Consider the following 26,064-nt stretch of genomic DNA (forward strand, 5'->3'; position numbering starts at 1 on the left):
CCTTGTCTATCACTATCACTTGTGCATAGGGTGGTTGGGGCACTACCAACTTAACAGCGGATGAAGGTGCAAACAGCTCTTTGTGTAGACTCCTATGTCAGGAAGGATACGATCAATTTACTTTGAGTCTTATCTGCTTCATTTTAACTACCCAATTCTTCAAATATTTAGTGATTACCTCTAGTTCCCTGTCTCCCACCCCCCTCTATTTTATCCCTCCACACCCTCCCCTTCTCTCCTATTTATTTTGGGTCTGCACATCCTAACCTCAAAACTCCGGTCATCTGAAGAAGTGGGCTGTGACCTAGAAAGCTCATGATACCATCGACATGTTTTGTTAGTCTATAAAGTGCTACCAGACCATTTGTTGGTGTTAGACTGGATTCACAGATATTCAGTGGTCCCAAGATAAACAGAACCAGTTGTTGTAGAAGTGACTATCTTTTTTTCCTCCATTTTTGTAATATATGCTCTAACAGGAATTATTTACTCATTCCTACAGCTGTATCTTCATGAGGTCTCTCCTTCTTAAATGTTGTTGCGGTAGGTTTTTTGGTTTGCTTTTTTTTTTTTAATAAAGTTGGGGGGGGGAGGATGTAATATTAAAACCAACAAAGCAACAATAACATCAAAGATCTGCTTTCAAACGAGAGGCAAGCAATACTATTGGCGTCAGTGTGGATGTCATCGGAGTGAGCAGTGTACCAGGGATCGTGGACAGTAGTGGAAGAACTTCAGAAAGGCACGGAGTCTGACTCTGAAACTGGGATCCTGGAGTGAGACTTCCAAAAGAGCTTCAAGCATTTAGAAGCACAAGTCCTCTGTCATCAGGGCCTGCCTCTTGCCTGCCTCTTGCTGACAGCTCTACTTTGCTCTCTATTAGCAAAGTCTTGATCCCTTCTACCAAGGTTTCAGGCTTCACACCACGCCTGTGATACATGGGCTTTTCGGGGGGGGGGGTTAAACTTTTTTCAAATGTTTTCACGTATCTACAAATAAAGAAACTCCTAAAACTCTCTAAGTAAAATGCACAGAGTCGGGGGGAGGGGGGAGGGGGGGGAGAGAGAAGGAGAGGGAGTCGATTTTTGAATGGAAACTCAAAAAACTTCTTAAGAATGGCCATACTGGATCAGACCAAAGGTCTATCTAGTCCAGTATCCTGTCTTCCAGCAGTGGCCAATACCAGGTGCCCCTGAGGGAGGGAACACAACAGTAAACCTCACATGATCCCTCTCCTGTCATCCATTTCCATCCTCTGACAAACAGAGGCTTGGGACACCATTCCTTCCTATCCTGGCTAATTATTGATAGACCTTCATTGAAATCAGACATTTTCAATAGACTTCTCTATGGAAAAAGAGACACGTTCTAGTCTTAGCTTCCTCCTGGAAGAATAATTTCACCATGCAACTGACACTGGAAGCACTCCAAGTCTTAGACCACCTAGAAGGCTACAGCTCCTATTTTTTAGCTAACTCATTCTTTAAAAAAATGTTTCGTTTTCTCTTACTACTGGAAACACCAACCCTTATTTAAAACACACATATAGTAATTTCTATTAAGGTTGTCAAGGGATTAGTCATTACTGTGTTAATTAATTTTAAAGAAGATCTCATCTAACTGTATCATTAGAGTAGCTAAAGCAGAATTAAATGATGCTGAACTGATATAAAATGTTTGAGCAACAGCAGATAGGGCTTTTTTGTTTGTATGTTTTTTAGTTAATTTAGTGCTGGTGAAGATTCCTGAATTGTGACCTGTCTTGGCATCTGGAGTAGTTGTGGTTATTATTTATGTTACCATAACATCCCTGGAGAGCTTGTTGTGGTGCGGAGGGTCATTGTGCCAAATGCTGTACAAACTCAGAACAAAAAGGTGATACCTTCACTCCGTCCTTGTCAACAGTATAACGTAAACTTCGCCACCAGCCTGCCTCAGTCCCAGGTTGGAAAGCCTGTAACATTATTTCACACACAGGAGCCAGCATTCAGATGATGCTAACTGCTTTCAACTAATCCCGTAGTCAGAAGGTTTTGAACTGGCAACTTAGAAATGAAAGTTTCCCAAGGTGTTAGATTGCTAGTGCTCAGTAAATGACAATGGCTTGACAAAGCCCTGGCTGGGATAATTTAGTTAGAATTTGTCCTGCTTTGAGATTCCCATTCTGTCTCTCTCGCAACCCCATCCCCCTCATAAATGAAGCATGTACTTGATAATAGCAGATCACACTTCACACTCGCTATCATAATGACATAAAATGATTGAATGGCAATTGATAATCCATGGTTGTTTAAGATTACACTAATTGCCCAGTTTCCCAGAACACTCCTAAAATAAAATGAATTTATTCTTAATATTTTTCCAGTTAAATGACCCTCACAGAAATAAATCCATAGTGCAGAATGAATAGTGCTGCAAACGAAATGTATAAAGAGTGGATCCCGCTTAGCTTTTTGTCATAATCTTTGCACAGTTTCTCCCTTTTTTTTTTTGAGATAACATACTTTCTGCAATAAACCTCTCTTTCCTGAGGCTGGTATCAGTCAGTTTGATAGATTACTGCTACTTCCCTCACTACCTGTATTAGTTCACACACCAGAGTCTGAGGTCTATAGCTGAAAAAGCAAGCGTGTGTGATATTCAGCTTGGGTTTTGGTTATGGATTTCTACATCCTTGATTACTCAGTACACAGTAGATTTTCGTCTTCTGAGCAACTACAAAAAAGACCTGTAGCTGACAATATTAGAAGCCCTTTTCTTTTTTGAGTAAATGGTCCCAGGCAGTTGAAGATCTGTCATTGGTTTATTTATTCACAGTTAAAAGCATTTTTTCATAGGATATCACATGCACCCTCATACATTGCTTTCAGCAATTTGTTGCTCTACAGACCCAAGGCTCAGTGGAGCTGTTGAGAGACCTATCTAAAATAACGAGGCATTTTAGACTAATAGCTCCTCGTGCATGGGCATCCACATCACAAACCAATCCAAGTGGCAATTTCAACTAATTGGAGTACTTGTTATCAGGTTCTGTAGAGAGGCTGTGGGCAGAATGGGTCTGAAGACCCATACTCTGGGTATGGCTACACTGCCACCCTAGTTCGAACTAGGGTGGCTAATGTAGGCATTCGAAGTTGCAAATGAAGCCCGGGATTTAAATATCCCGGGCTTCATTTGCATCTTGCCGGGCGCCGCCATTTTAAAATCCCCCTTAGGCTCTCTAATTCAAACTACCGGTACACCTCATTCCGCATGTAGCCGCGGGCACGGAGTCCGCACTAAGGGGGATTTAAAAATGGCGGCGCCCAGCAAGATGCAAATGAAGCCCAGGATATTTAAATCCCAGGCTTCATTTGCAACTTCGAATGCCTACCTTAGCCACCCTAGTTCGAACTAGGTGACAGTGTAGACATACCCTCTCTTACCCACAGAAGTGTTGTTTTAGGTCAGAGACAGTGAATAACTATGGGGGGACGTTTGATAACCCTGCATCTGCTGTAATTTTTCTAAACATTCAGTGTTCAGTCTCCTTTCATAAGCTTTCAAGTCTTTTTTTTTTTCAATGAATCCACTCCATCAGGGAAACATTTTAGGTCAACCGACAATGCTGTATCCCTACTGCAGATGTCACAATGTCATGTGCTCACTAATTTGTATTTAATATTATTTCTTGGGGTTTTTTTGTGCGCTTCCCAAACGTCAGTGGATTTAGCCTCTTGACCGCAAAGAACTGAAGTAGATGTATTGCCCACGATCACACTGGAAATCCATGGCAGAGATGGGAATAGAACCCACATATCTAGATTTCCAGACCAGTTTTCTCAAATACACATCCCTGGTTTTTCTCTACTCAAGTTCATCTGAGGACATGGGTTTGTCCACAAAAACTCATGATACTATCTATATTTTTGTTAGTCTCTGAGGGTATGTCTACACTACAACGTTAATTCGAACTAACAGACGTTAGTTTGAATTAACTTTGATAGGCGCTACACACGCGAACCGCTAGTTTGAACTTAATTCGGACTAGCGGAGCGCTTAATTCGAACTAGGTAAACCTCATTCCACGAGGACTAACGCCTAGTTCGAATTAACTAGTTCGAAGTAAGAGCTGTGTAGCCACTTAATTCGAACTAGTGGGAGGCTAGCCCTCCCCAGCTTGCCCTGGTGGCCACTCTGGGCACCACCAGGGAAACTCTTCTGCCCCCCTCCTGGCCCCGGAGCCCTTCAAGGGGCACGGTCTGGCTACGGTGCCCGTGCCAGGTGCAAGCCTGCCAGAACCCAGCCAGCAGACCCTGCACCTGGCACGGCTCGAGCCAGCCACCCGCTGCCACCCAACCCTCCGCCTCTTCCCGGGACCAGGCTGGTGGCTCCGGGGAGCCTGCCCGGGTCCGCAAGAGGCGGGCGCCCGCCTGGTCTAGTGCAGACATCGTGGACCTCATCTACGACCTCCGCACTAGGCACAGGAAAGTGGCCATCTAGGGCAGGATAGCTGCCAGCCTGGCCACCCAGGAGCAGGTTTGCATGAAAATCAAGGTGGTCCAGTGAGACCCCCGACCCTGAGCCCTGAGCTTAGAATGGCCGTACTGAGTCAGACCAAAGGTCCATCTACCCCAGTAGCCTGTCTGTCAACAGCGGCCAACACTAGGTACCATGGAGGGGATGGACCGAAGACAATGACCAAGCCATTTGTCTCGTGCCATCCATCTCCAGCCTTCCACAAACAGAGGCCAGGGACACCATTTCTACCCCGTGGCTAATAGCACTCCATGGACCCAACCTCCATGACTTGATCTAACTTCTCTTTAAACTGTTCTAGTTCTAGCCTTCACAGCCTCCTGCAGCAAGGAGTTCCACAGGTTGACTATTTGCTTGGTGAAGAAGAACTTTCTGTTGTTAGTTTGAAGCCTGCTACCCATTCATTTCATTTGGTGTCCTCTAGTCCTTCTATTATGGGAATTAATAAAGAACTTTTCTTTATGCACCCTCTCCACACCACTCATGCTTTTATAGACCTCTATCCTATCCCCCCTCAGTCTCCTCTTTTCTAAGCTGAAAAGTCCCAGTCTCTTTAGCCTCTCTTCATATGGGACCTGTTCCAAACCCCAGATCATTTTAGTTGCCCTCCCCTCTCCCACTCTCTCTCTTCCCCTCTCCCACCTCGTTTTCCCAGTCTCCCCGAGTTTTGTTCAATAAAGAGAGTTTCTATTTTTGACCACACATGTCCTTTATTTTGTACATCAGAAAGGGGGGCTGGGGAGGGGTAAGTGGAAGGAGGTGAGGGAGGAATGGGGTACGAGCCCCCAATGGGGAGGACTGGGCTGGCTCTGCGGACTCCTCGGGGTGGAAGATCTCCTGAAGCCCCTTGATTGACCCCCCCTCCGGATGGCAGCCTGCGGCAAGTGCAGCCGGGCTGATGGCTGAGTGGTGTGATGTGCCAAGTGTGGGCACTCAGGGCACTCCAAGCCAGGACTGCTTTGCAAGCGGGGAACCCCTGAGAACTGTCTGCCCGGGGTGGGGGTCGGGTCCCTTTAAGCACAGCCCTCGGCTAGCCTGAGACAGCAGCTCCACGCTCTAAGTCCTAATCTGATGCCCTGCCAGCACTGCTTCTAGCCATCCTTAACCTCAGTTCAGGGTCCACTCAGTGTGGACATGCTAGTTCAAATTAGCAAAACGCTAATTCGAACTAGTTTTTAAGTTTAGATGCGCTAATTCGAATTAGCTTAGTTCGAATTAACTAATTCGTACTAAGTTAGTTCGAATTAGCGCTGTAGTGTAGACATACCCTAAGGTGCCACAGGACTACTCATTGTTTTTAAAGTTATAGACTAACACGGCTATCCCTCCGAGACTCAGATACAAGGGCATTCTTCCTTCAAACTTTGTATGTTTGTGTGTGTGGTGTTGGGAGGTGAGAGAGGCAGATTTTTTATGATTTTTTTTCAGAGTAACAGAAAAGCTCATCTTCAGGGGATCACACCATTAGGTTTGGAGAGCATGCCTGTTTTCATGCCTTATCGCAATAAAAAGAAATACATCAATGAATAAATTCAAAGGCTATAAATATTAGGTGTGACCAGCCTAATACATTTTTGGCATTATTGCTTCCATATATGAATTGCAAAGTCCCACAGGCCTCAGCCATCTGAACTAACAAAGTGCGGCAACATCAGATGCTGAGCGAAAGGAAATAAGCATTGTGGCAGTATCACTGTCGGAGAACAGAGCTGAGATTATCGGTTGTACTCAGGAGAGTAATGAAACACCTTCCCCCATCATTTACTTTATGTGCAGATCTTCACCTTTTCCGTCCCTGCCAGCAATGCTCGATGAATGTTTGCAATAGGAGTGTTGGGGGGGGAGAGGGATGTCCATATCTAATTACAAAACACATGCTCTGCCAGGCATCCCCGATGAGTTTGGAAACATTATTCTGTTTGTTCTACACCTTGGCATAGTCAGGTAACTTTGGGGTCTCCTTTGCAAGAATATCACTTCTCTATTTTCTAATGCAAGCCATTCCCTGATCTGCCCTCCTAATAGCAAATCATCATTCTGGTGCCTTGAAGATAAAATGGAATCAAATGCAGCTTTTGTTGTCAAAAAGAAGCAGGGAAATCCTGTTCTTTGGGTTTATTTGTCTGTTATCAGAACATTTCAGTGCTCACGCTTATCTTGAAATGTAGTGTTTAGAGGGGAATGGGGGCTGAGATAAAATGTGTGCATTCTGCTGGTTCAGACGGAATTAGACTGCACTTCTATCTCTGTAATCTGCCAAACCTCAAGCCTTCATCTGACTCTTGGTTGAGTCTTTTTTAGAGGGACTCTCTCTCTCCCTCTTTTTCTCTCTCTCTGGAAGAGATGGTCTTCTGAAATTGTCTGATGGAAGATGCTTTAAAAGTGTGACATTAACACTGGTGCCAATCCAGATCACAACCCCAATATATTTGGTGTTGCACATACTTGCAATGAGAGAAAATCCCTCCCCAAAGAGTCTATAAACTAAATATGAATTAAACACAAAATCAAAACAGGGCACCTAGAATATAAAACAGGAGCAAAAGTAGTAGGAACACAAGGATGCATATAATTTTAGCTGAAAGTGCAATTTGGAAACGTCAGAATTGTGTGTGTATTTGTGCAGGTGTATACAAGAAGGAGATACAAGATATTAAATAATGAATAATTGGGCTTTTGCTTGTGTGTGTCAACTGAAAAACCTGGGAAATTAATCAGTTTAGAACTAAAATTAAGTTTTACTCACCAAAATAAAAAACCAAAAATTAAAATCATGCAAGTCAAATGAAATGGCTTGAATTTTGGTTCAAAACAAAATGTCAAAATGGTTCGGGTTTTTTGGAGGGGGGGGGTGGAACTATTCACTGAATCAGCCTGAATTCACCTCTTATTTTGGTGTCCTGAAAAAAATACCATGATTTGGTGAATCTACTATTTGCCAAAATATTTCGCTCAGCTCTACCCATGTGCCGTCTGCTTAATACGTTGCTATTACTATATCTCTTGTACACCACATTTGCTAGTCGGCATCACAAGTAATGACCTTGATCATTACTCCTCGGTGCAGAGAAACGCCTTCAAGAACAAGTGCCTAGGTAGCTCCAGGGGAGTAGCATTGCCTTGCAGTCTCGGTTATGAGAGACTGAAAGTCTGATGGGTAACTGGTGAATGATGTCAAATGAGTGAGTGTCCAGTTCTTAGTGAGCGTATCACAAAAGGTCCATGGTCGCTGATAACCAGCTCATGCTCTGCACCCCAGTGGTGGGGCCAAGGATTAAATAGGCTGTGTTAACTAGCTTGCTCTCTTAGGCTATGTCTAGACTGCAGGCTTCTTTCGAAAGAGGCTCTTTCGAAAGCATCTTTCGAAAGAGCCTCTTTCAAAAGATCGCGTCTAGACTGCAGGCGGATCTTTCGAAAGAGAAATCTGCTTTTTCGAAAGAGAGCACCCAGCGAGTCTGGATGCTCTCTTTCGAAGACGGCCTCTTTACATTGAAGAACGCCTTCTTTCGAAAGAGGAACTTTCGAAAGAAGGCGTTCTTCCTCGTAAATTGAGGTTTACCGCCATCGAAAGAAAAGCCGCGTTCTTTCGAAATAATTTCGAAAGAACGCGGCTTGAGTCTGGACGCAGGGGAAGTTTTTTCGGGAAAAGGCTACTTTTCCCGAAAAAACCCCTGAGTCTGGACACGGCCTTAGCTTCTACCTCAGAACTGAACCATATTGCCTGGTAGTAGTGAGGAGAAAGCATGGACTCTTCTTTGAATAAATAAAGGGATTTGGTGTTTGACCTGTCAGTCCAGCACCACATCTGAATTCATTCCACTGCCCGAACCAGAGACTGAACTGCCATTTAACTGAGTTAGTTCTTACCTCATCCCTAATACATGAATCATGTTAATAGGGAGAGGTTTCCAGGAGCCTTCCTTTCTATTCCTCCCTGGGGCTAGAGGCCTTAGGTAATGGCATCACATTGGTCTGATAAGACCTAGGCATCGTGTAACCCAGGCACCTTCTGGGTGTGGTGCATTGTCCCATCTAATGCCACTGAGGCCGCTTACAGAGAGAATAGGGAATCACCTCTGCAATAGTAGCCAATAGCCAGCTGGTTTTTAGCTCACGTGGTAGAGGCTCATGCACTAAGCTCCAAGGGCCCAGGTTTAGTTCCGCCTGCAAACAACCAGGATCTGTCGGCATTAAAAACACACCTTCCGAAGCCCATCCGCTTGAGTGCGGTGTCTCGGCAGTGTTCCTGGAGCCTACTGCTCTAGTAAACTTGGGGACTAAAATGTGGAAGCTCGACAGAACTATTTTTTATTCAGCACGGTGCCATCGTGTCCCAAGATGGCACTGACCATTAAGACAGCAAAATAAAGCAAGAGAAGGGGCAAGAAAGAACCCACGCTGGTTGTTGAGCAGTCCCAGAGGGGGTCTAACTCAAGCTGTAATTGCTGTTCTGAATAGCTTCTGCCCTCAAAACAATTTTCTGCTGGTCTGTTGTTGCTTACCCTGACTCAGTTTGATTTATAGGATGTCATCGTTTCTCCCCAGCTGTAGACAAGAGAAAAATATTGTTTGAAAGAATGTTACAGAGGAGATTTAATTTTTGTCCACCTAGCATCAAAGAACCTCTCCACGGTTCTTCTCTCTGCCTCTCTACGGCTATCCCAAGGATAACATATTTTAGATACTTCATGAGTTGCTTCCTCATATAAACATGCACAAAAATATTCTGTTTTACTCCTTTGAGATTCTACCCCAGTATCTCTTTCTCCTTGCACTTCATTTTATGACAGTCCTTTTTATCACTCATAGAATGAATGGCAGAGCAAATCCAAGAATTTGGTTCAGAATGTATATATGATTCACATACACACATAGGGTGAATTTAGGTGTTGGTTTAAATTCCTCCATGGTGGGTGGGTGTGTAAATAATGTATTAAGCCTGCCCAAGAGGCTCTCCCAAAGAAGGGACAAACTCTGTTTTTTTAATTCTATCCCTACTCAGATAAAATTCCTTTGAAATCAGAACAACTCTTCCCTGAAGAAGGACTAAGTCAATATTGATTAAGGACTCCAGAGTGTGGCAAGAAGTGAATGAGAAGACATAGTCAGGGCATCCTTGTCTTGTCCCTTTGGAATGGGGATGAAGTCACCTCTTGTTTATTAAGCATGGTTCTTGTGGCTGTTATTTAGAACTAGCCAATTAGCCCATCATAAGACAGGAATTTCAGGTCTTCTCTCCTGAGCTCTCTCGCTCTCTCTCTGTCTCTCTGTCTCTCTTCCTTCCTACTGCCTCCCCACCTCTCTCTCAGATCTCCTCCACCTCCTGCCTCTCTCTCCATCTCTTTCTCTTCTCTCCCTCCTGCCTCTCACTCTCCCTTTCTCTTCTCCTCCTCCTGCCTCTCTCTCCCCTCTGTCTCTCCCCACCTACCTTCCCATTCTCCTTCCCCCCCCCCCGTGGCGCTTGGCTGAGTGCTGCCTGCTCAGCTGGGCTGCCACGAGGGAGGGGGGCGGGGCGGGGACGTACACGGCTGGGGCCAGGGCTGTGTACATCACCACCCTCTCTTCCCCTCCCACCCCGGGGGAGCCCAAATTGCCCCTTGCGCTGCTGGCTCCCCAGGCAGCCTGGCTGAGGGGCGCAGCACTCAGCTGAATGCCACAGCGGGAGGGGAAGGGGGGCGGTGATGTACACGGCCCCGCCCCCTGGCTGTGTACATCACCATCCTGCCCCCTTCCCCTCTCTCCATGGCGGCTTGGCAGAGTGATGCGCGCTCAGCCGGGCCGCCGCAGGGGAGGGGAGGGTCGGAGGGTCGGGGCAGTGACGTAGACGGCCAGGGAGTGGGACTGTCTACGTCACCGCTCCCCCCTCCCCTCTCCCGCGGCGGCCTGGCTGAGGGGCACACCACTCAGCGCCACAGCGGGAGGAGGAAGGGGGGGGGGGCGGTGACGTACACAGCCCCGCCCCCTTCCTGTCCCACTGGACCCACCTGAGGGGTGCTCAGCTGGGCCCCAGCGGGGAAGCAAGTGGCGGCAAGAGGCCTGTGGCTGCACCCCCCCTCGCCAAGTCTGTTTCCCACCCCCCTCCTCCCATCCAGCTCCACGGCCCCCGATCCCCCACCCAGCTCTGCTTCCCACCCCGTCTTCCTGCCGGCCGGCCCCCCGGACACCCCCTCACCAGTGCTGCTTCCCTTTCCCTTCCTCTGGGCCCCTCCATCCTCCCCTACCGCCCCCGATCCCCCCCCAGCTCTGCTTCCCACCCCCTCTATCTGCCGGCCGGCCCCCCCGACACCCCCTTGCCAGCGCTGCTTCCCTCCCCCTTCCTCTGGGCCCCTCCATCCTCCCCTACAGCCCCCGATCCCCCCCAGCTCTGCTTCCCACCCCCCTTCCGGGGGGGAAGCCTAATCCGAACTAGCTAGTCCGTGCCGTGTGTAGCCACGCGGCACAGAGTCCGAACTAGCCGGCATTTAAAAATGGCGCTGGCCGGCTTCATGCAAATGAAGCCCGGGAAATTCAAATCCCAGGCTTCATTTGCAACTCCGTATGACTACATTACCCCCCCCCCCCCCCAGTTCGAACTAGGGTGGTAATGTAGACATACCCTCGAGTACTTTTGCTCTTTGCTCTTTTCTTCCATATGCATGATGCCACTTGTTCAAGTTCCTTAAAACAGGAGAGAGTTAAAATATAACAGAACGTGGGAATTTTTCATACTGTTATATTTGCCTTGATCATATGGGGTATGTCTACACTACCCCGCTAGTTCGAACTAGCGGGGTAATGTAGGCATACCACACTTGCAAATGAAGCCCGGGATTTGAATTTCCCGGGCTTCATTTGCATAAGCGGGGCTCCGCCATTTTTAAATCCCCGCTCGTTCGAACCCTGTGCCGCGCGGCTACACGCGGCACGAACTAGGTAGTTGGAACTAGGCTTCCTAGTTCGAACTACCGTTACTCCTCATTCCACGAGGAGTAATGGTAGTTGGAACTAGGCTTCCTAGTTTGAACTACCTAGTTCGTGCCGCGTGTAGCCGCACGGCACAGGGTTCGAACGAGCGGGGATTTAAAAATGGCGGAGCCCCGCTTATGCAAATGAAGCCCGGGAAATTCAAATCCCGGGCTTCATTTGCAAGTGCGGTATGCCTACATTACCCTCCTAGTTCGAACTAGGAGGGTAGTGTAGACATACCCATCCTTACTAAGGGTATGTCTACGCAGCAGCGTTGTTTCAGAATAACTGATGTTATTCCAAAATAACTTTGTCAGCATCTACACTACAAGTCTTTAGTTCAAAATAATGTTGAGCTGGAGGACTTCTTCCTCTGACTCCTGTAACTCTCATTTTACAAGGAACAAGGGAAATCGCGGAAAGAGTGTTCTTTCTTCAACTTCCTGCTGCACCAAAAGCTGAATTAAGCTATTTGACTTAAGATACACAATTGACGTAACTCAGGTTGCGTAGCTTAATCCGACTTTTGCTCTGCTGTGTAGAGGTGCCCTTAGCTACTACCACAGTCCCCATCTCTTGTTGCACCCCCACCTTGCCACATGTCTTTGCCTATCTCTCTCTGGCTAGTGTACACACAATGATATAAGAGGCCCAGTCATTCAAAGTATAGGTTGGACTTCCCTGGTCCAGCACCGTTAGGACCTGACCGGTCCTGAATGAGGGAAGTTGCTGGACCAAGGAAGGCCTCCTGCCACCTTCTCCCAAGCCCCATCACCTGCTGCTAGCAGACTGCCTCAGCAGGCATCTTGCCTTCCCTTCCCTCAGTCCTAATCTGTCTGGGCTGCTTGCCAAGCTGCTGTTGGCTTCCCGGGCAGCAGAGGCTCCAGCTCAGCCCCATGCATCGGGGGGCAGCCATGAGGCTCCGGTTCCAGCTCCAGGCCCATGCTCCAGGTGGCTGCTGCAGAGCTCTGGCTCCACATTTCCTGTGGGGCTCCAGCTCCGTGTTACAAGGGGCTGCTGCAGGGCTGCGGCTCCATGGTTGCTGCAGGGCTCCTCCCTGACCCCACACTCCAAGGGGCTGCTGCCGCAGTCGGGCCCAGCCCCATGTCCCAGGAAGCTGCTACAGCTCCAAGCTCCCGGAGACTGCTGCAGGGCTCCTGGGCAGCTGCAGGGGTCCAGCCACTGGGGGACTTCAGCCTGGCCCTGTGCTGCCACCAGCTGCTATAGGCTGCCACAGGGCTTTGGTCCCAGTCTTGGGGGCACTGACTCTATTGCCCCGGTGTCAGCCGACGGTCAGGGCAGTGTGTGTGTGTATGTTTCCGAGAAAAGGTTTAACGTCCGTTCCTTTACTGCTAGGACCGGGGTCCCATCGCAGAGGGTGGCCAGCAGGCCAACAGACGCCCCGTTATATAGGAAGAGCTTATTACACCTTAGATTTTAGCTGCTAGAACACAGGGGTTCCTTCGCAGAGGGCAGCCTTGGGGAAAGGCTGAAAGGTGCCCCAGTGGATTGTGCCACCTGGGTGTGACACAAATCCAAACGCCCAAGCTCTCCCTATATCTGTCCCTTTAGACCGGCTGAAGTTCTTTTAAATTGTGCTTGGTTCTGTTACAGCAACTGAAGGAGTCAGGTTAAAGCTTAAACAGTTATAGGTTTCTTTGAGGAAGCTTATAAATCATATCGTTGCAATGGCTATTGTTCTAGTTCTTAACTGCTAGCAAAATATAGATCTTAAAAATGATTACAAAGAAGATAAAGATAGAAAAATAGAAATAATGGTACCAAGTAACAGCTTACTCTTTCTATGTGTACACTTACGACAGAGGACCACATCCAGGTACAATTTTTACCCCCTTCTGTGCCTCTCGACTCCAGCATGTCAGGCCAGGGCCGGTCCCTCAGTTCCTAGGAAAGACGAAAATACGAGGTGGGCGTCCCCATAGAACCTCGGGAGGTCAAACACCTAACCCGACCAGCAGGTAGAGGGTAGAATGACACTCAAAGTGAGTGTGTGCTGGGCCCATCTTTTATACTCATGGGGTCACGTATTTCTCTTTCTTATCTGTCATGCCAAATGGGGCTGGTCTGTCTTTTGTGAGACCAGTTCTTCCAAGGGAGTTGTGAACTTAATTTACACTTGTAAGAGAGAGAACTAAATTGGAATTACTGGGGATTCTTTTCTCAGTGGGAAATTCCTCTTCCAGGGACTGTGTGTGTTCGAATCAACATAGGTGCCAGCCGGTGGCAGTCTCGCATATCCTGATCTCTCCTCATATCTATGTTTCAGCTTCTCAGGATCAGATGAGCCAGCATAGACTATGCTGATTTTATTGCTCCTTCTCTGTCCTGTATGCTGACATCTCAGAGGGCAAGCAAGATTGATGTGATGGAGGCGGGCTGTCTGGCCACACCCGGCTGGCCCTCCTGCCCTTAGGCTCCCTGGTCCAAGAGCATCTGTGGTCCTGCTGGACAATGGATGTTGCCAGACCAGAGAATGCTGGATTTCGGAGGTACAACCTTGACAGACCACCCACACCTCCCACTGAAATCACTTGGCACATGGCAAGCACTCACGACAGTCTAGACCAGGGGTCTCCAAACTTTTCAGCCCGAGGGCCACATTAACTATCAAACAGCAGTTCGGGGGCCGACTACACACTTGAGGTCCAAATAAAAAACAATCAAAACATGGATGTTGTTTTTAATTATTTATTTAATATTATTTTATTCAGTTATTATTTAATAACACATTCATACACTACACATGAACACCTGTATTAGTGTGAATGGTGAAATTGTTTCCTGGATGCCAAAATAGCAGACATTTCTGGCTTTAGATTTGTTGTCCCTAACATCAACAGTGACCTGAGATTATCATCGGACAAGTTTGTTCTCAAATTGTTCTTCACGTATTTCATTCTTGAAAATGTTTGTTCACACAGGTATGTTGTTCCAAAGATTGAAAGGTACCTTGATGCAAAAGTTTTGACATTAGGAAAGTCTTCCTTGGGCAAAAACTGGTAAAAACCCACCAGTCCTATTTTGAACTTGTCCCTAAGGAGGTCATTTGCTTGCAACTCAATGACTTCCAGCTGCAGTTCATCTGGGCAACTGGCCACATCTGCTTCAAATGGGTTTTGAAACAATCTCACTTCTTCTGCCTTTGAATCCAAAAAGGTCTCCACGGGCCGGATGAGAGGGCCTCGCGGGCCGCATCCGGCCCCCGGGCCGTAGTTTGGAGACCCCTGGTCTAGACACACTGACCACCTTACAAGCTACAAATCCGAATCCCCTCCCAGCAGTCTAGCCATGTAATTCCATTCTCAATCTGTACACCGTGACTTCCTTTTCCTCACTGAAGCTGGCCACGCTCACCTTCAAACTCCAATACAGTTTCCTCTCTGTATACTCTCAGATGCCCTTTCGTTTTCCTCCCTGTTCACACGAGTCATTCTGGTCGGTGCCTCACCTGTATCCTTCCCTTAGCGTGTCCTCGTTCCACTTTTTGTGCTGGCTTTTTTTTTTCATTTGGAGCTCCTTTCCTTTCCGTTTGCATTGTTCATTGCCTTGCTCATTGCCAGGTGAAGGGAGTGGAAGTCTATCCATCGATGGCACTGAACTTTGGATCAGCCATCAGTGTGCACCCTCTCTTCGTTTAAATCCCTCCTTAAAATGTGCTTCCTCTGCAATGCCCTGTAATATTAATCCACACAAGAGAGAAGTGTGCATTTAAATATCCTGGACATGCTTACATGTGTGTGTGATCTCAGTGTTTTCTTGTACTCTGTTGCTCTGTCTGTATCCATCTGTTTCTCGTCTCTTACACTGTAACCTCTCTGGAGTATAGACAGCCTTTTCGGTTGGCTTTTGTCCAGTACCTGACACAGTAGAGTCCTGGTCCCTGACCTTGACTCCTAGTGATGATGATGGTACTACTACTATGACGACAACTATTACTACTACTACTACTAGTAGTAGTACTACTACTAGTGGTACTACTATTGCTGCTGCTACTAATACTAATATGAATATTAATACTAATATAAACGTACAGGCATAGAATATATGAAACAATATCAGGATTTAGTAAACCAAGCATTTCTTGTTTCTATAAAGTGAAGGAGATTTGTGAGCCATTATATTCCATTGTGAAACATGTACAATCTGTAGAAACTTGGAAAATAGAGGTGCTTCTTTCATTTTATAGGCAAACTCGCAATGACAGGAAGGTTCAATGGTTCATCATGATGTACTGCTTCCTGGCAGGAAGCTCTCAGAATGTAACTCTCGGATACTGTGTGCAATGAAAAGTCATTTATTTTTTTGTTTGCTAACATATTTCAGTACCTTGGAAGCTTTGCGGCGCCTGGTTAAATTATTCAGCAGATTCCATGTGGTAGGTGATATTATTCTGTGCTCACCACTTTACAACTTGCTCTCTTTTGCTTTTTAATACCGTAATCAACAATTTCTAAGTTCATTCCCTTGCTCCCTTTTAACCTTCTGATATCCATGGCAGCTTCTCTACTGCATTGATGCTCAGCAATATCTTCAAGCATTGCTATGGATTTTGGAAAAGAAAGTATTGGGCTCACAGTGCAAGGGCGGAAGTCTATTTTCCCCTAAATAATGGGGTATGATAGGCAGCAAGCATTACAGTGTGTGACTAATAATGTATAGTAAGTTTATCTGTGTGCTTCTTCTCTTTTCATTTATATTGCAATATGCTAAGATTATTGTGTAAATATCACAGCAGTGTGTGAAGTGTAATTGACTTTTGAGGCAGTAGGTAATTTAATCCTTCCGAATCAAAGTTTGTTCACTTGTTTGCCCTTGACTTCAGTGTAAACACTGGAGGGATTTTCTGCATTACAGCCAAAGAGTCACCATGTAACCAAATGCAGCTACAGATGCACACATCAGACAGAGATGCAGTAGTGATTCCATTCCATTGCGGTCTCTTTAGAAGGGACAATCAGGCTGAAAGAGGTGAACTTCTTTCTGGTTCAACCAAGTTTTGACGGAGATGTACTTAAGCCCAAGAGACCTGTGTGAATGCTGCTTCCTCCTCACCCCTGCACGCATCATCTCTTTCTTTTATTGCGAATCCCCACACCCCATAGTAGAACAACACTCACATCGGCCTCCTTGACAATGGTATATGATCATAGTATTAAAGTGTGATCCTTTAAATCTCATTACTTCTATGAAATATTCCACAGAACATTTACTAGTTATGAATATTCTCCTACATAATTAAAGCTAGACAGCACTCGACACATACGTGAACACGGTACATTTTGTGAGGCCTTACCCTATCCTTTGTAATTGTTTTAGCTTTTGGTTCTTGTATTTGTTCACTTGCTCGGAAATTTGCCATGTTCATTAATTCACTGTGCTTCTCCCAGTCTCCATTACAAATTAATGAGATTCGACTGCATTCTATAATTAAGTGCTACTCTACTCACAATTATGCAATAAACTTCAAAAATAAATGTAGATACACTTGGAATAATTTATAATTTAATCAGAGTGGATAGTTTAGTTGTCTAGCTCAGTGTTTCTCAACCAGTGATACACGTTGAGAAGTCTGGGGGAGGGGGGGAGAGTATGTCAACACAAGTGAAATTTGGCAAAAAATGTCTGGGATTTTGCTCTGCAAAGGGGTCAGGGAGGAGGTGGCGATACGTGCCTGTAAAATTGAACATTTGGAGCCATACCACCGGACGTTAACAGCCACTCTGTGCACTCGCCCTAGCGCCGGGCAGGAAAAGCGTGTGGCTGCAGCAGTGGTGGCTCCCATGAGACCCAGGGCAGTTCAAGTTGGGGGCAGGTTTGGGAGGGGAGAAAAAAAATCTCTTCCACAGCTGCCTCTCCTAGTTCGTTTTCTCTCCAGCATCCTCACCAGGGTGCTCCAGTGGGGAGGGCGGCTGAACCTGGAGATGCACATGACCCCCACCCCCGCTAGCAGCACAGTACCACACATCCCCATCGCCCCTTCCCCGTGGTGCAGTGGAGAGGAGATAAAAGGTGGTGAAGCAGCACAATAAGCTTTACTCCAAAGGACCCACCCGCATCAGTGGCATAGCGAAGGGGAGCAAGCGGGGGACAGTTGCTCCCAGGCGTCACGCTAAGGGAGCATCAGGCTAGGGTGGGAGTGCACAGCCCCACGTGGCGAGCCCTATGCTGGTGGACACTTGCTCCCTGCAGACACGCCGCCGAGGCAGGGCCAGGCAGCAGGAGTGGGCACTTCAAAGGTCGGGTTACCATACATCCGGTGCCTGACTCTGGGGAAGGGTGGGTCATTGGGTTAGAGTCGGGGGGGGGGAGGGCCTGGGGGTGCTGGGCTTTGGGGGAAAAGTGGGTGCATTGGGTTAGAACAGGGGGGCTGGGGTGCCTGGCTCTGGGGGAGGGGAAGAGTATTGGGTTAGAGCAGAGGGGCTGGGAGTACCAGGCTCTGGGGGAAGGGTGGGTGCATTGGGTTAGAGCGGGGGGCGGGGGGACTGGGGAGGACTGGCTCTGCAGGAAGGGAAGAGGATTGGGTTAGAACAGGGGGGCTGGGGTGCCTGGCTCTGGGGGAGGGGAAGGGCATTGGGTTAGAGCGGAGGGGCTGGGGGTACTTCTACTTTTTTTTAAAGGTGGTACTTTATAAAAAAAAATAGTTGAGAAATGCTAGTCTAGCTATCAGGTTGGGACAGTTAAATCTTCTTTACATCACAAATTCTACTCCCAGCAGAGCTGAAGTCAGTGACTAAGCTACCATTCCGTTAGCAGTGTGTGGGAATCTCTCAGAAGAGATTTTAAAAGTTGGAGGGCGGGAGTGGGTATCCTGTGAGGAACATATGGGATGAATCTGAGGGAAGAAAGAAATTACACTTCTCTGTGAGGAGTGTTCCCATATCAGTTGACGGGAGTACGCGTGAGTGTGTGTTGCGTGCATGCATGCACACACGTGTTTGTATGTGTATGTGTTTTCTCTCTGTGCCCCAGTACACTCAGTGGGGGTTCCTCTCCACAAATACACTAATTCCCTGGGATTTACAGTCAAGAATAAAGACCTTGGCTGTGTCTGGACTGGCAAGTTTTTCCGCAAAAGCAGCTGCTTTTGCGGAAAAACTTGCCAGCTGTCTACACTGGCCGCTTGAATTTCCGCAAGAACACAGACTTCCTACTGTAAGAAATCAGTGCTTCTTGTGGAAATACTATGCTGCTCCTGTTCGGGCAAAAGTCCCTTTTGCGCAAAGCCTTTGTGCAAAAGGGACAGTGTAGACAGCTCAGATTTGTTTTGCGCAAAAAAGCCCCGATTGCAAAAATGGCGATCGGGGCTTTTTTGCGCAAAAGTGCGTCTAGATTGGCACGGACGCTTTTCCGCAAAAAGTGCTTTTGCGGAAGAGCGTCTGTGCCAATCTAAATGCTCTTTTCCACAAATGCTTTTCACGGAAAAACTTTTCCGTTAAAAGCATTTGCGGAAAATCATGCCAGTCTAGACATAGCCCTTATGTTTATGCACCAGCACTTGAAAACATCTCTCTGCAGATCTAAGGGAAGTTAATACTACCGAAAGTGGCTACTATGTCCTGAGAGTTTGTCTGCTCCATGTGGATATTAATGGCCCAGGGATACTTCACACAGGAGTAAAGTTTGCTCTCGCTCTGATGCTGTGAATTGTATTTGGCATCAGTTGGCAATTTATCTGTGTATCAGAAGTACTGTATTATGATGGAACCCACAATAAAATTGTGTGATGCAGGTTGGACCTCCCTGGTCTGGCACCCTCGGGACCTGACCAGTCTCAGATGAGGGATTTTGCCAGACCAGAGGAGGTCATTCCTCGGTTTCCTGTTACCGGCCATTCCAACTCTGGCCCGGCTCCCAGCCATAGCCTGCTACTGTACCTGCTTCCTAGCTGGCTCCACTGGGCTCCCGGCACCACCAGGCAGCCCAAATACAGCACACTGGTCTCCTGGCCACGTCTGGTCCTGGAACATCCATGGCCCAACAGGCCAGAATGTCTTGGTTTAGAGAGGTTCAGCCTGTAGTTATGTTATACATAAAGCAGCTTTATTGACACTGAGAATGCGTTTGTGTGTGTGTAAAAATAGTAAACAAAGTTGGGTGTGTGTAAAAATAGTAAACAAAGTTTACTGTTAAAAATAATTAAAAATAGTAAACAAAGTGTGTGTAAAAATAGTAAACAAAGTTGGGTGTTTCTCCATGAAAGACCATAAACATTCAAAAATTCAGTGTTCTTTTCTGATATGCTAATAGGAGTCTTTTTTCTGTTGCATTCAACATTATCCCATTTATAGAGTAATCATTCTTTTTAGAGTCAGAGTTACATGCAGCCAAGACTTGATTGTAGCAGTTGCTTTTTTGACTATTAAGAATTACTGTTGCTTTCACTAGTTAATTCGTTGACATTTTGAAGGAGTGCAAATAGAGTCCTTTCATCACATAGCTTTGCCCTGACTGACCGAAATATAAAGAGATTTCAAAATCTGACAGTCTTTCCATCAGCACTCAATTCATTTTCTAATGGTATTTCACCACAAACACGCAACACTTAGAGAACTAGAATTTTGTACATAAGAAGTGGCTGTCCAAGTGGCTGTACCTTCAAAAGCTGCTCCTTAGAAATAGGGGAAGGCTGTTTTTTGTTCCTTGGTGCTTCACAGTTGTGGCAAGCAGCTGGGTGGTCTCATTATTTGACTTCTTTTTAGAAGGCAACACATCCAGTTCAGGTGCAAAGCTCGATAATTGAAGTCCAACAAATTATAGTTTTACTTAGGAGGCCAGTTAAGGCATTGTGAGAATATCTAGTCCTTACTGTTCTGTGTAGATGCTTGAAAAATGGGGCAACTCATTTGGCTCTTGATGTATCTGTTGACCATTTACTGTAACCTTTCACCTTTTCAGAGCGACATGTTGGACGTAAACCAGATCATTAAAGACCTGGCCTCCATGGTTTATGAACAAGGAGACACAATAGGTAGGTATCACCATTAGTGCTAAGGTATGTGCTTTGTCTCACTTTGCCTTTCCGATTGGCGAGAACTCACCCATGAAGGAGTTAAGGGGTCAAAATGACCCAAATTCTATAACTGCTTAATACAGCCAAGTTGCCACTAAGACTAGTCGTCCTGTACTCTAGGGGATTCTGAACGTGGAAATCTCCTTGGGTTTGAAAAGCTGCCCTCTGTGACGTGGATCATCTCTTTGTGATTGTTACTGGTAGTGTTTGCATAAAAATAGATTTCGTAGGGATAGCAGACCATGCGCTGTTGAGTATAGGAAAGGGAAGAAATAGTGAGAAACTAAAATAAGAAGACATGGTTAATCTTCCTCAGGAATTGGAATGAAAAAATTATTGTAGCTGCCGCAAATCGTGCTGCTCAGTTCTGCTTAATAAAACTTTCTTTTTCTGTCACAGAATATTTTTGGCCACATGCACTGTAGGTCTGAAGCCTGATTCCCTAGCCGGCAGGGTTTTGGAGCAGAGTGAAGCAGCATGCTTGTGCACTGGTGGAAGACAGGGGAACAGAGAAAATGCCCAGTTTACTGACTGTTCCCCAACATCCAGAGCACCACTGACAGGAAGTGGACATAGGAATGGGAACTGTGTGGTCCTGGCCGCCACCCCATACCCAGCTCTCCAGGCCCCACACCTAGGCTCCCACATGCAGGACGTGTGATTGGGCTCTGTTCCCTATACTGCATGTGGACCAGTGGCTGCCACTGGATCTGCACCGAGGGACTCTAATTGCAGCCCCTCATGTGTGGTCCCAGATTAGGCGTCCTTTCCCTAATTCATGTCACCCTCCGCCCAGAACCATGGCCCTGCTCCTGGCCCTAACTCTGGGGTGTGGTGGGCACAGATAGGAGTAAGGGAGTTGAGGTAAAAAGGGTTTTTTGGGGGTGGTGGGGACCACTGGCTTTCAGCACCTCCTCTGTAAAATGTGTTCCAGCACCACTAGAAGTGGTGACCAATCCTGAACCTTTTGGGATCAGGAGAAAGAAATGGAAGCAGAATATAAAAGATCCACCTCTGTTAAAATCTCCTGTGTTTATATCCTGTTACAGGTAAAGGAAGGAAGGGTCAGATATGTTTCTCCCGCTCTTGTTTTCCAGTTTCTGTGAGATTAACTGAACTATCTGGTGCCTTACATAATTGCCACAATGTCCTAAGAACCTGAGTGCCTAAGCCAGGCTTAAATCCATGTGTCGGGACCTATCTGCAAAATACGCCTGGTTTCCAAAGATGCGGAGCCCCTGGACTAGACCTTAGGAGGGAGATTGTAAAAGGAGCAATACTTGCAGTCTGTCTATTGATCACACTGGTTCCTTGCACAGCACGCAGGCTTTGGCAACCGTCCAAGGAGCGGCATGTCCATCCAAACAGAAATGGGCAGCTGCCATCACACAGTGGAACACCCTGTTCATTCACAGACACACAACAAAATCAAGATGACATCTTCAACAATTCAGTTTTTGATCTTGTGCTTGTTTGGCAGCTCTTTTTGTGCCCGGATAACTACTGAATCCGCTTGGGCCTCAGGAGGCATATCAGATGTTATTGCCTTGAGGGACATGGCAGCATAGATCAGCTACTTTCATGACCTATGTCACCAAGTTCCTTAAGGTTTGATTTATTGTTAAGTTGTTACCCACGTGGTGGAAGTGTTCCCAATATTAACTTGCCTGGGAGAAAATGAAAAGGTGTAGAAAGTAGGCCTTTTTGTCTTTAAACAAGTACCATTCTTTCCATTCTTTTATTTAGGGGGCATTCGTTTTTTCAGTAGCATCGCAAACCTTTTTATTTCTTTCTGAGTAGCTTTTCAGTCAATCATGCCATTCAAGAGATATCTCCCTATTCAACAGATGCAAGTTCCACTGTTTATCTTTTGACATTTGTGTTACATACAAGTGAGAGAGATTAGGAATCAGCACATACAGGGAGTTGAAAAACCCCGAGTGAAAGTTCAGCGTTGACGAGAAAGGAAAGGGCTCATCACACCCAGAGGCTTAGGTTCTGCCTATTACACACACGAGAAAAAAGTTTTGTAACTGTGTGTCCTCGTTTGAGTTAAACAACTGTTTAGTGGAGAATTGTGAGTCTAACCAGCGAAATATATTGTTGTGTCCATGATACAAGATCATGTCTCACACTCACCCATGCCCACCACGTTGCTGGAAGCATTAGAAGGGCAGTTTGTGCTTACCTCAGGAGGAGATCCATGTTGTCTCAAGTAACCAGAGGTAGTTGACCTAGGTACCAAGTTGGCTAGCTCTTGAGGCAACACGTCCACAGTCCTTCTTAAAGAGAGGGGAGTTTGCTGCTGTGCAAGGGAGGGGGGGAATAAACGAAGAAGGAAAAAATGTGGAATCCCAGATGATGTATCTCTATCACTTTGCATCTTTTGCAAATACATCATCATCCCTAAAGATTGTGATCTTCTGTTCACAATAGCAATATTTTCCTCTCTTACAGTGGTTACATTAACATGTTTGAGGATCATAATATCAATGGGCCTGATTCATTAATAGTGGTTAGTGACACCAATTATCATTACATCAGGGACAAGGATCTTTTTGGTCCATTCTTATGCCAGCCTAGGGCAGTAGCAAGCCAAAATACTTTCAAATACATATCGCTACTGAGTCATCTAATCTACCTCCCTGCCTCCATTGCAGGATCTGATCCCTAAATCTATGCTAGATCCCGAGTAAATGTCCTCTCTTACTCCAGCATGTCTACTACTGTGGCTAATCAGTGAATGATCACCTGTGAGAAATTGTTCTTTTGTACAACTGACACAAGCTCTCATGAAGGAAATGAAGTTAACTCCTGTAGTTATGTAGACAGCAATTTTGTTGGCACTGGCCTTTTCCCATGTGTTAGCTGAGATTTCGTTTTAGCAGTGTAACCCTGTGAGGAAAGTTAAGAGGCTTTCACAGCTGCAGATTAGCAAGTAGGCAGGGAGTTACATTTTCAAATAAGATTCAGATATGGGAGTTGGACACACTTCTTTTTTGTTAACGCATATAAGGTGCGCGCGCAAATCCTCATTTAGAATTTACACGCTACCTTATAAAAGCGCATATAAATACCCAACATTTGGTGCCTTTCTAGGAACCAACCTCAACATGTTGATTTGCAAGAGACGTTCCACACCAGAGTCTGCAATGGCTGCTCAGTTGGTTGCTTCTCCTTCTGACCCTGCTACTCATGGGAATGTTATTATGTTCACACACTACACGGCTGGAACTCCATGTCCAGACCAGCACTCGTGGAACAAAACAAGGAAACCCAATTTTAGACCACAAGAGACTGAGGTGCTGGTGCAAAAGGTCATGAAACACTATCAGCTAATTTTGGGGGCCTTAAAGGGGACCCCTGCCAAGAAGCACAAAGTGTGGAATAAGATCCTACAAGCTGTCAATGTTTTAGGGTACTGCAGGCGGGACGTGGGGGACCTGAAACACAAATGGCGAGATCTCCGTGGGGTGATAAGGAAAAAAATTGGGGAACATCAGAGAGCTGCAGCCGGAGGAGGACCACCCCAGTCCCATGTCCTCACTCCAGTGGAGCAAATAGTAACAGAAACATTCTCCACTCAAACCATCCATGGAAAGGGTCAAGGAGTTGACACCCTTAGAAGTAAGTTACTCTGGGGCAGTTATCAGAGAAATATTTGCATATATATAAGCACATACACATTCAGCCACTTTCCAGTACTCATCAGCTCAAAACTTACCAACCATTCCCTGTCAAAGAATATTTTTCCCCTACTGGACTGGTTTCTCCTTTCACATGTACTGGTGTAAATTAGGAGTAACTCCATTAAGTCAATATACAATCACTATTAGTGTGAGGCAACTCTAACCCTTCATCTAGCAGGTTCAAAGGAGACATCATTGCCATAACTGGCAATATCGATCTTGTTAACACATTTTAGTAGACACACATTGGTCCATCTCTGGAGTCTACTGTGTATGTTGCAAGAGAGAGTCAAGGTGATTGACATAATGTACACATTGCATTTTTTTAACTCATGACAGAAATAATACTGCTATTTTCATGCCCACCAGGAAGGAGATGCTTTCCTCTCCCAAACACGTATATACAATGCTTTTGGCAGCCCAACACACCACACAAAATCCAATTCCTTACATAAGCCATCCAACACCAAACACCACAAGTAAGTTCACTGCTTGCCACTTAGACACATTTCGCACAGCAGAGTGACAAATTATTGTGAATGCAATTTACTGAGATTATAATGATTGCACATTCTCCCCATCGTGCCATTTTGCCACCAACACTCGTTCTTCAAGTACAACACAGGCACATCCCAACCTTGTTTCCTGAAAACAGCAAGAGATACAAAGACTGGTACATCCATACAGTGGATCCAAGACCACAGCGTAGGAAACATGGGAACTCGACTCTGAGCTTTATTTGCCAGCTCCAGCCTCCTCTTTGTTGTACGTAAAGATGTACAGATCACAGGTCACAAGACCTGCTGGCAGGGAAGGGAAGTTGTGTGATATAAAGATGAGAACTTTCTTCACCTCTGTTTTGCTTTCATTTCTTATCATCACATTTGCCATCCATCCAGCTTCTCATGTTGCTGCGTCCGAGTTGCCTGGTTTTTAGATTTTGATTGATTCTGATCTTGCACTTCACCACGTCCTGAAGTCTGGACATCTCAGACTGAGAATATTAAGGCTGAGGATAAGGAAATTCTGTAATACAGCCTAATTTGGAGGCTTGAGTAGTTTAGATAATTCATACACATGGTGCCTGCCAACCTAGATATGCAAGCCTACCCAGGAAACAGGAGACATGTGGTAGTTGGTTCATTTTCTCGTTAAGTTGAGGAAGAGAGAAAAAATTATCCAATTGGGTCAATATATGTAGTCAATGAGCTTGGTTGAGATTTTGTTTGGATGCAGCATTGTCATTTCTCCCCAGTCATAATAAATGACTCTTGTGAAAGTAAAATGTTTTTGTATGGACGTAAATATGGGGTCACTGAGATCATTTAGGTTAGATGGAGCCTGGGGGAAGCCACTCGTATCTGCCACCACAGTAGCCTCGTCTGTCTCCTAGAACCAGCCCTGTTTGGCTAACATCGTTTCCTGTATCTGGGTACTTGCATCTTGACTTGAAGGCTGATGTCTTTTCAAAAGTGAGGCATGTCATTTGCAGACTCATAGGATTTAACACGTAGCAGATTGAAAAGAGTTTACACGCCATCATGGCATGCGCCGCAAAGAGCCATCACCCCTGTGTCCTCTGCAGGCCTTTTGGGTCCCTTTAGAAGACTCTTCATGGATGTTCTGTGACTGATGGCTTTAATGGCATGGGAATTTCTTTGCTATGAAACTGGAGACTGGAGCCTGCTATGAGATACAGTAAAATGAAATAAGTTGGAAAACCAGACATCTGGATCATTAACTAAACTGTCCTGGGGCTCAGCTGAGACAGCTGAAAAATGGATACTTTCTGGAATTGGTCCCTAAATATCTGTATTTATTTTCTTGATAACCTTTATGCAACAAAATGGGGTCCACATATTCATATCTGTTCAGTTGGTA

The 26,064-nt window shown here is 46.0% G+C and overlaps 1 protein-coding gene across 13 annotated transcripts in view; it reads left to right on the forward strand.

Moving 5' to 3' along the window:
- TSNARE1 (t-SNARE domain containing 1) overlaps window positions 1–26,064 on the forward strand; it is a 731,183-nt gene that overhangs the window by 483,441 nt on the left and 221,678 nt on the right. For all 13 annotated transcript variants that reach the window (XM_075920025.1, XM_075920027.1, XM_075920034.1 and 10 more), the window contains one exon: window positions 20,380–20,452. In XM_075920025.1, the coding sequence (XP_075776140.1) occupies window positions 20,380–20,452 (73 nt within the window). The remainder of the gene's footprint in view (window positions 1–20,379; window positions 20,453–26,064) is intronic.

This window comes from Pelodiscus sinensis, chromosome 2 (assembly GCF_049634645.1).
Source record: "Pelodiscus sinensis isolate JC-2024 chromosome 2, ASM4963464v1, whole genome shotgun sequence".
Classification (NCBI taxonomy): domain Eukaryota; kingdom Metazoa; phylum Chordata; order Testudines; family Trionychidae; genus Pelodiscus; species Pelodiscus sinensis.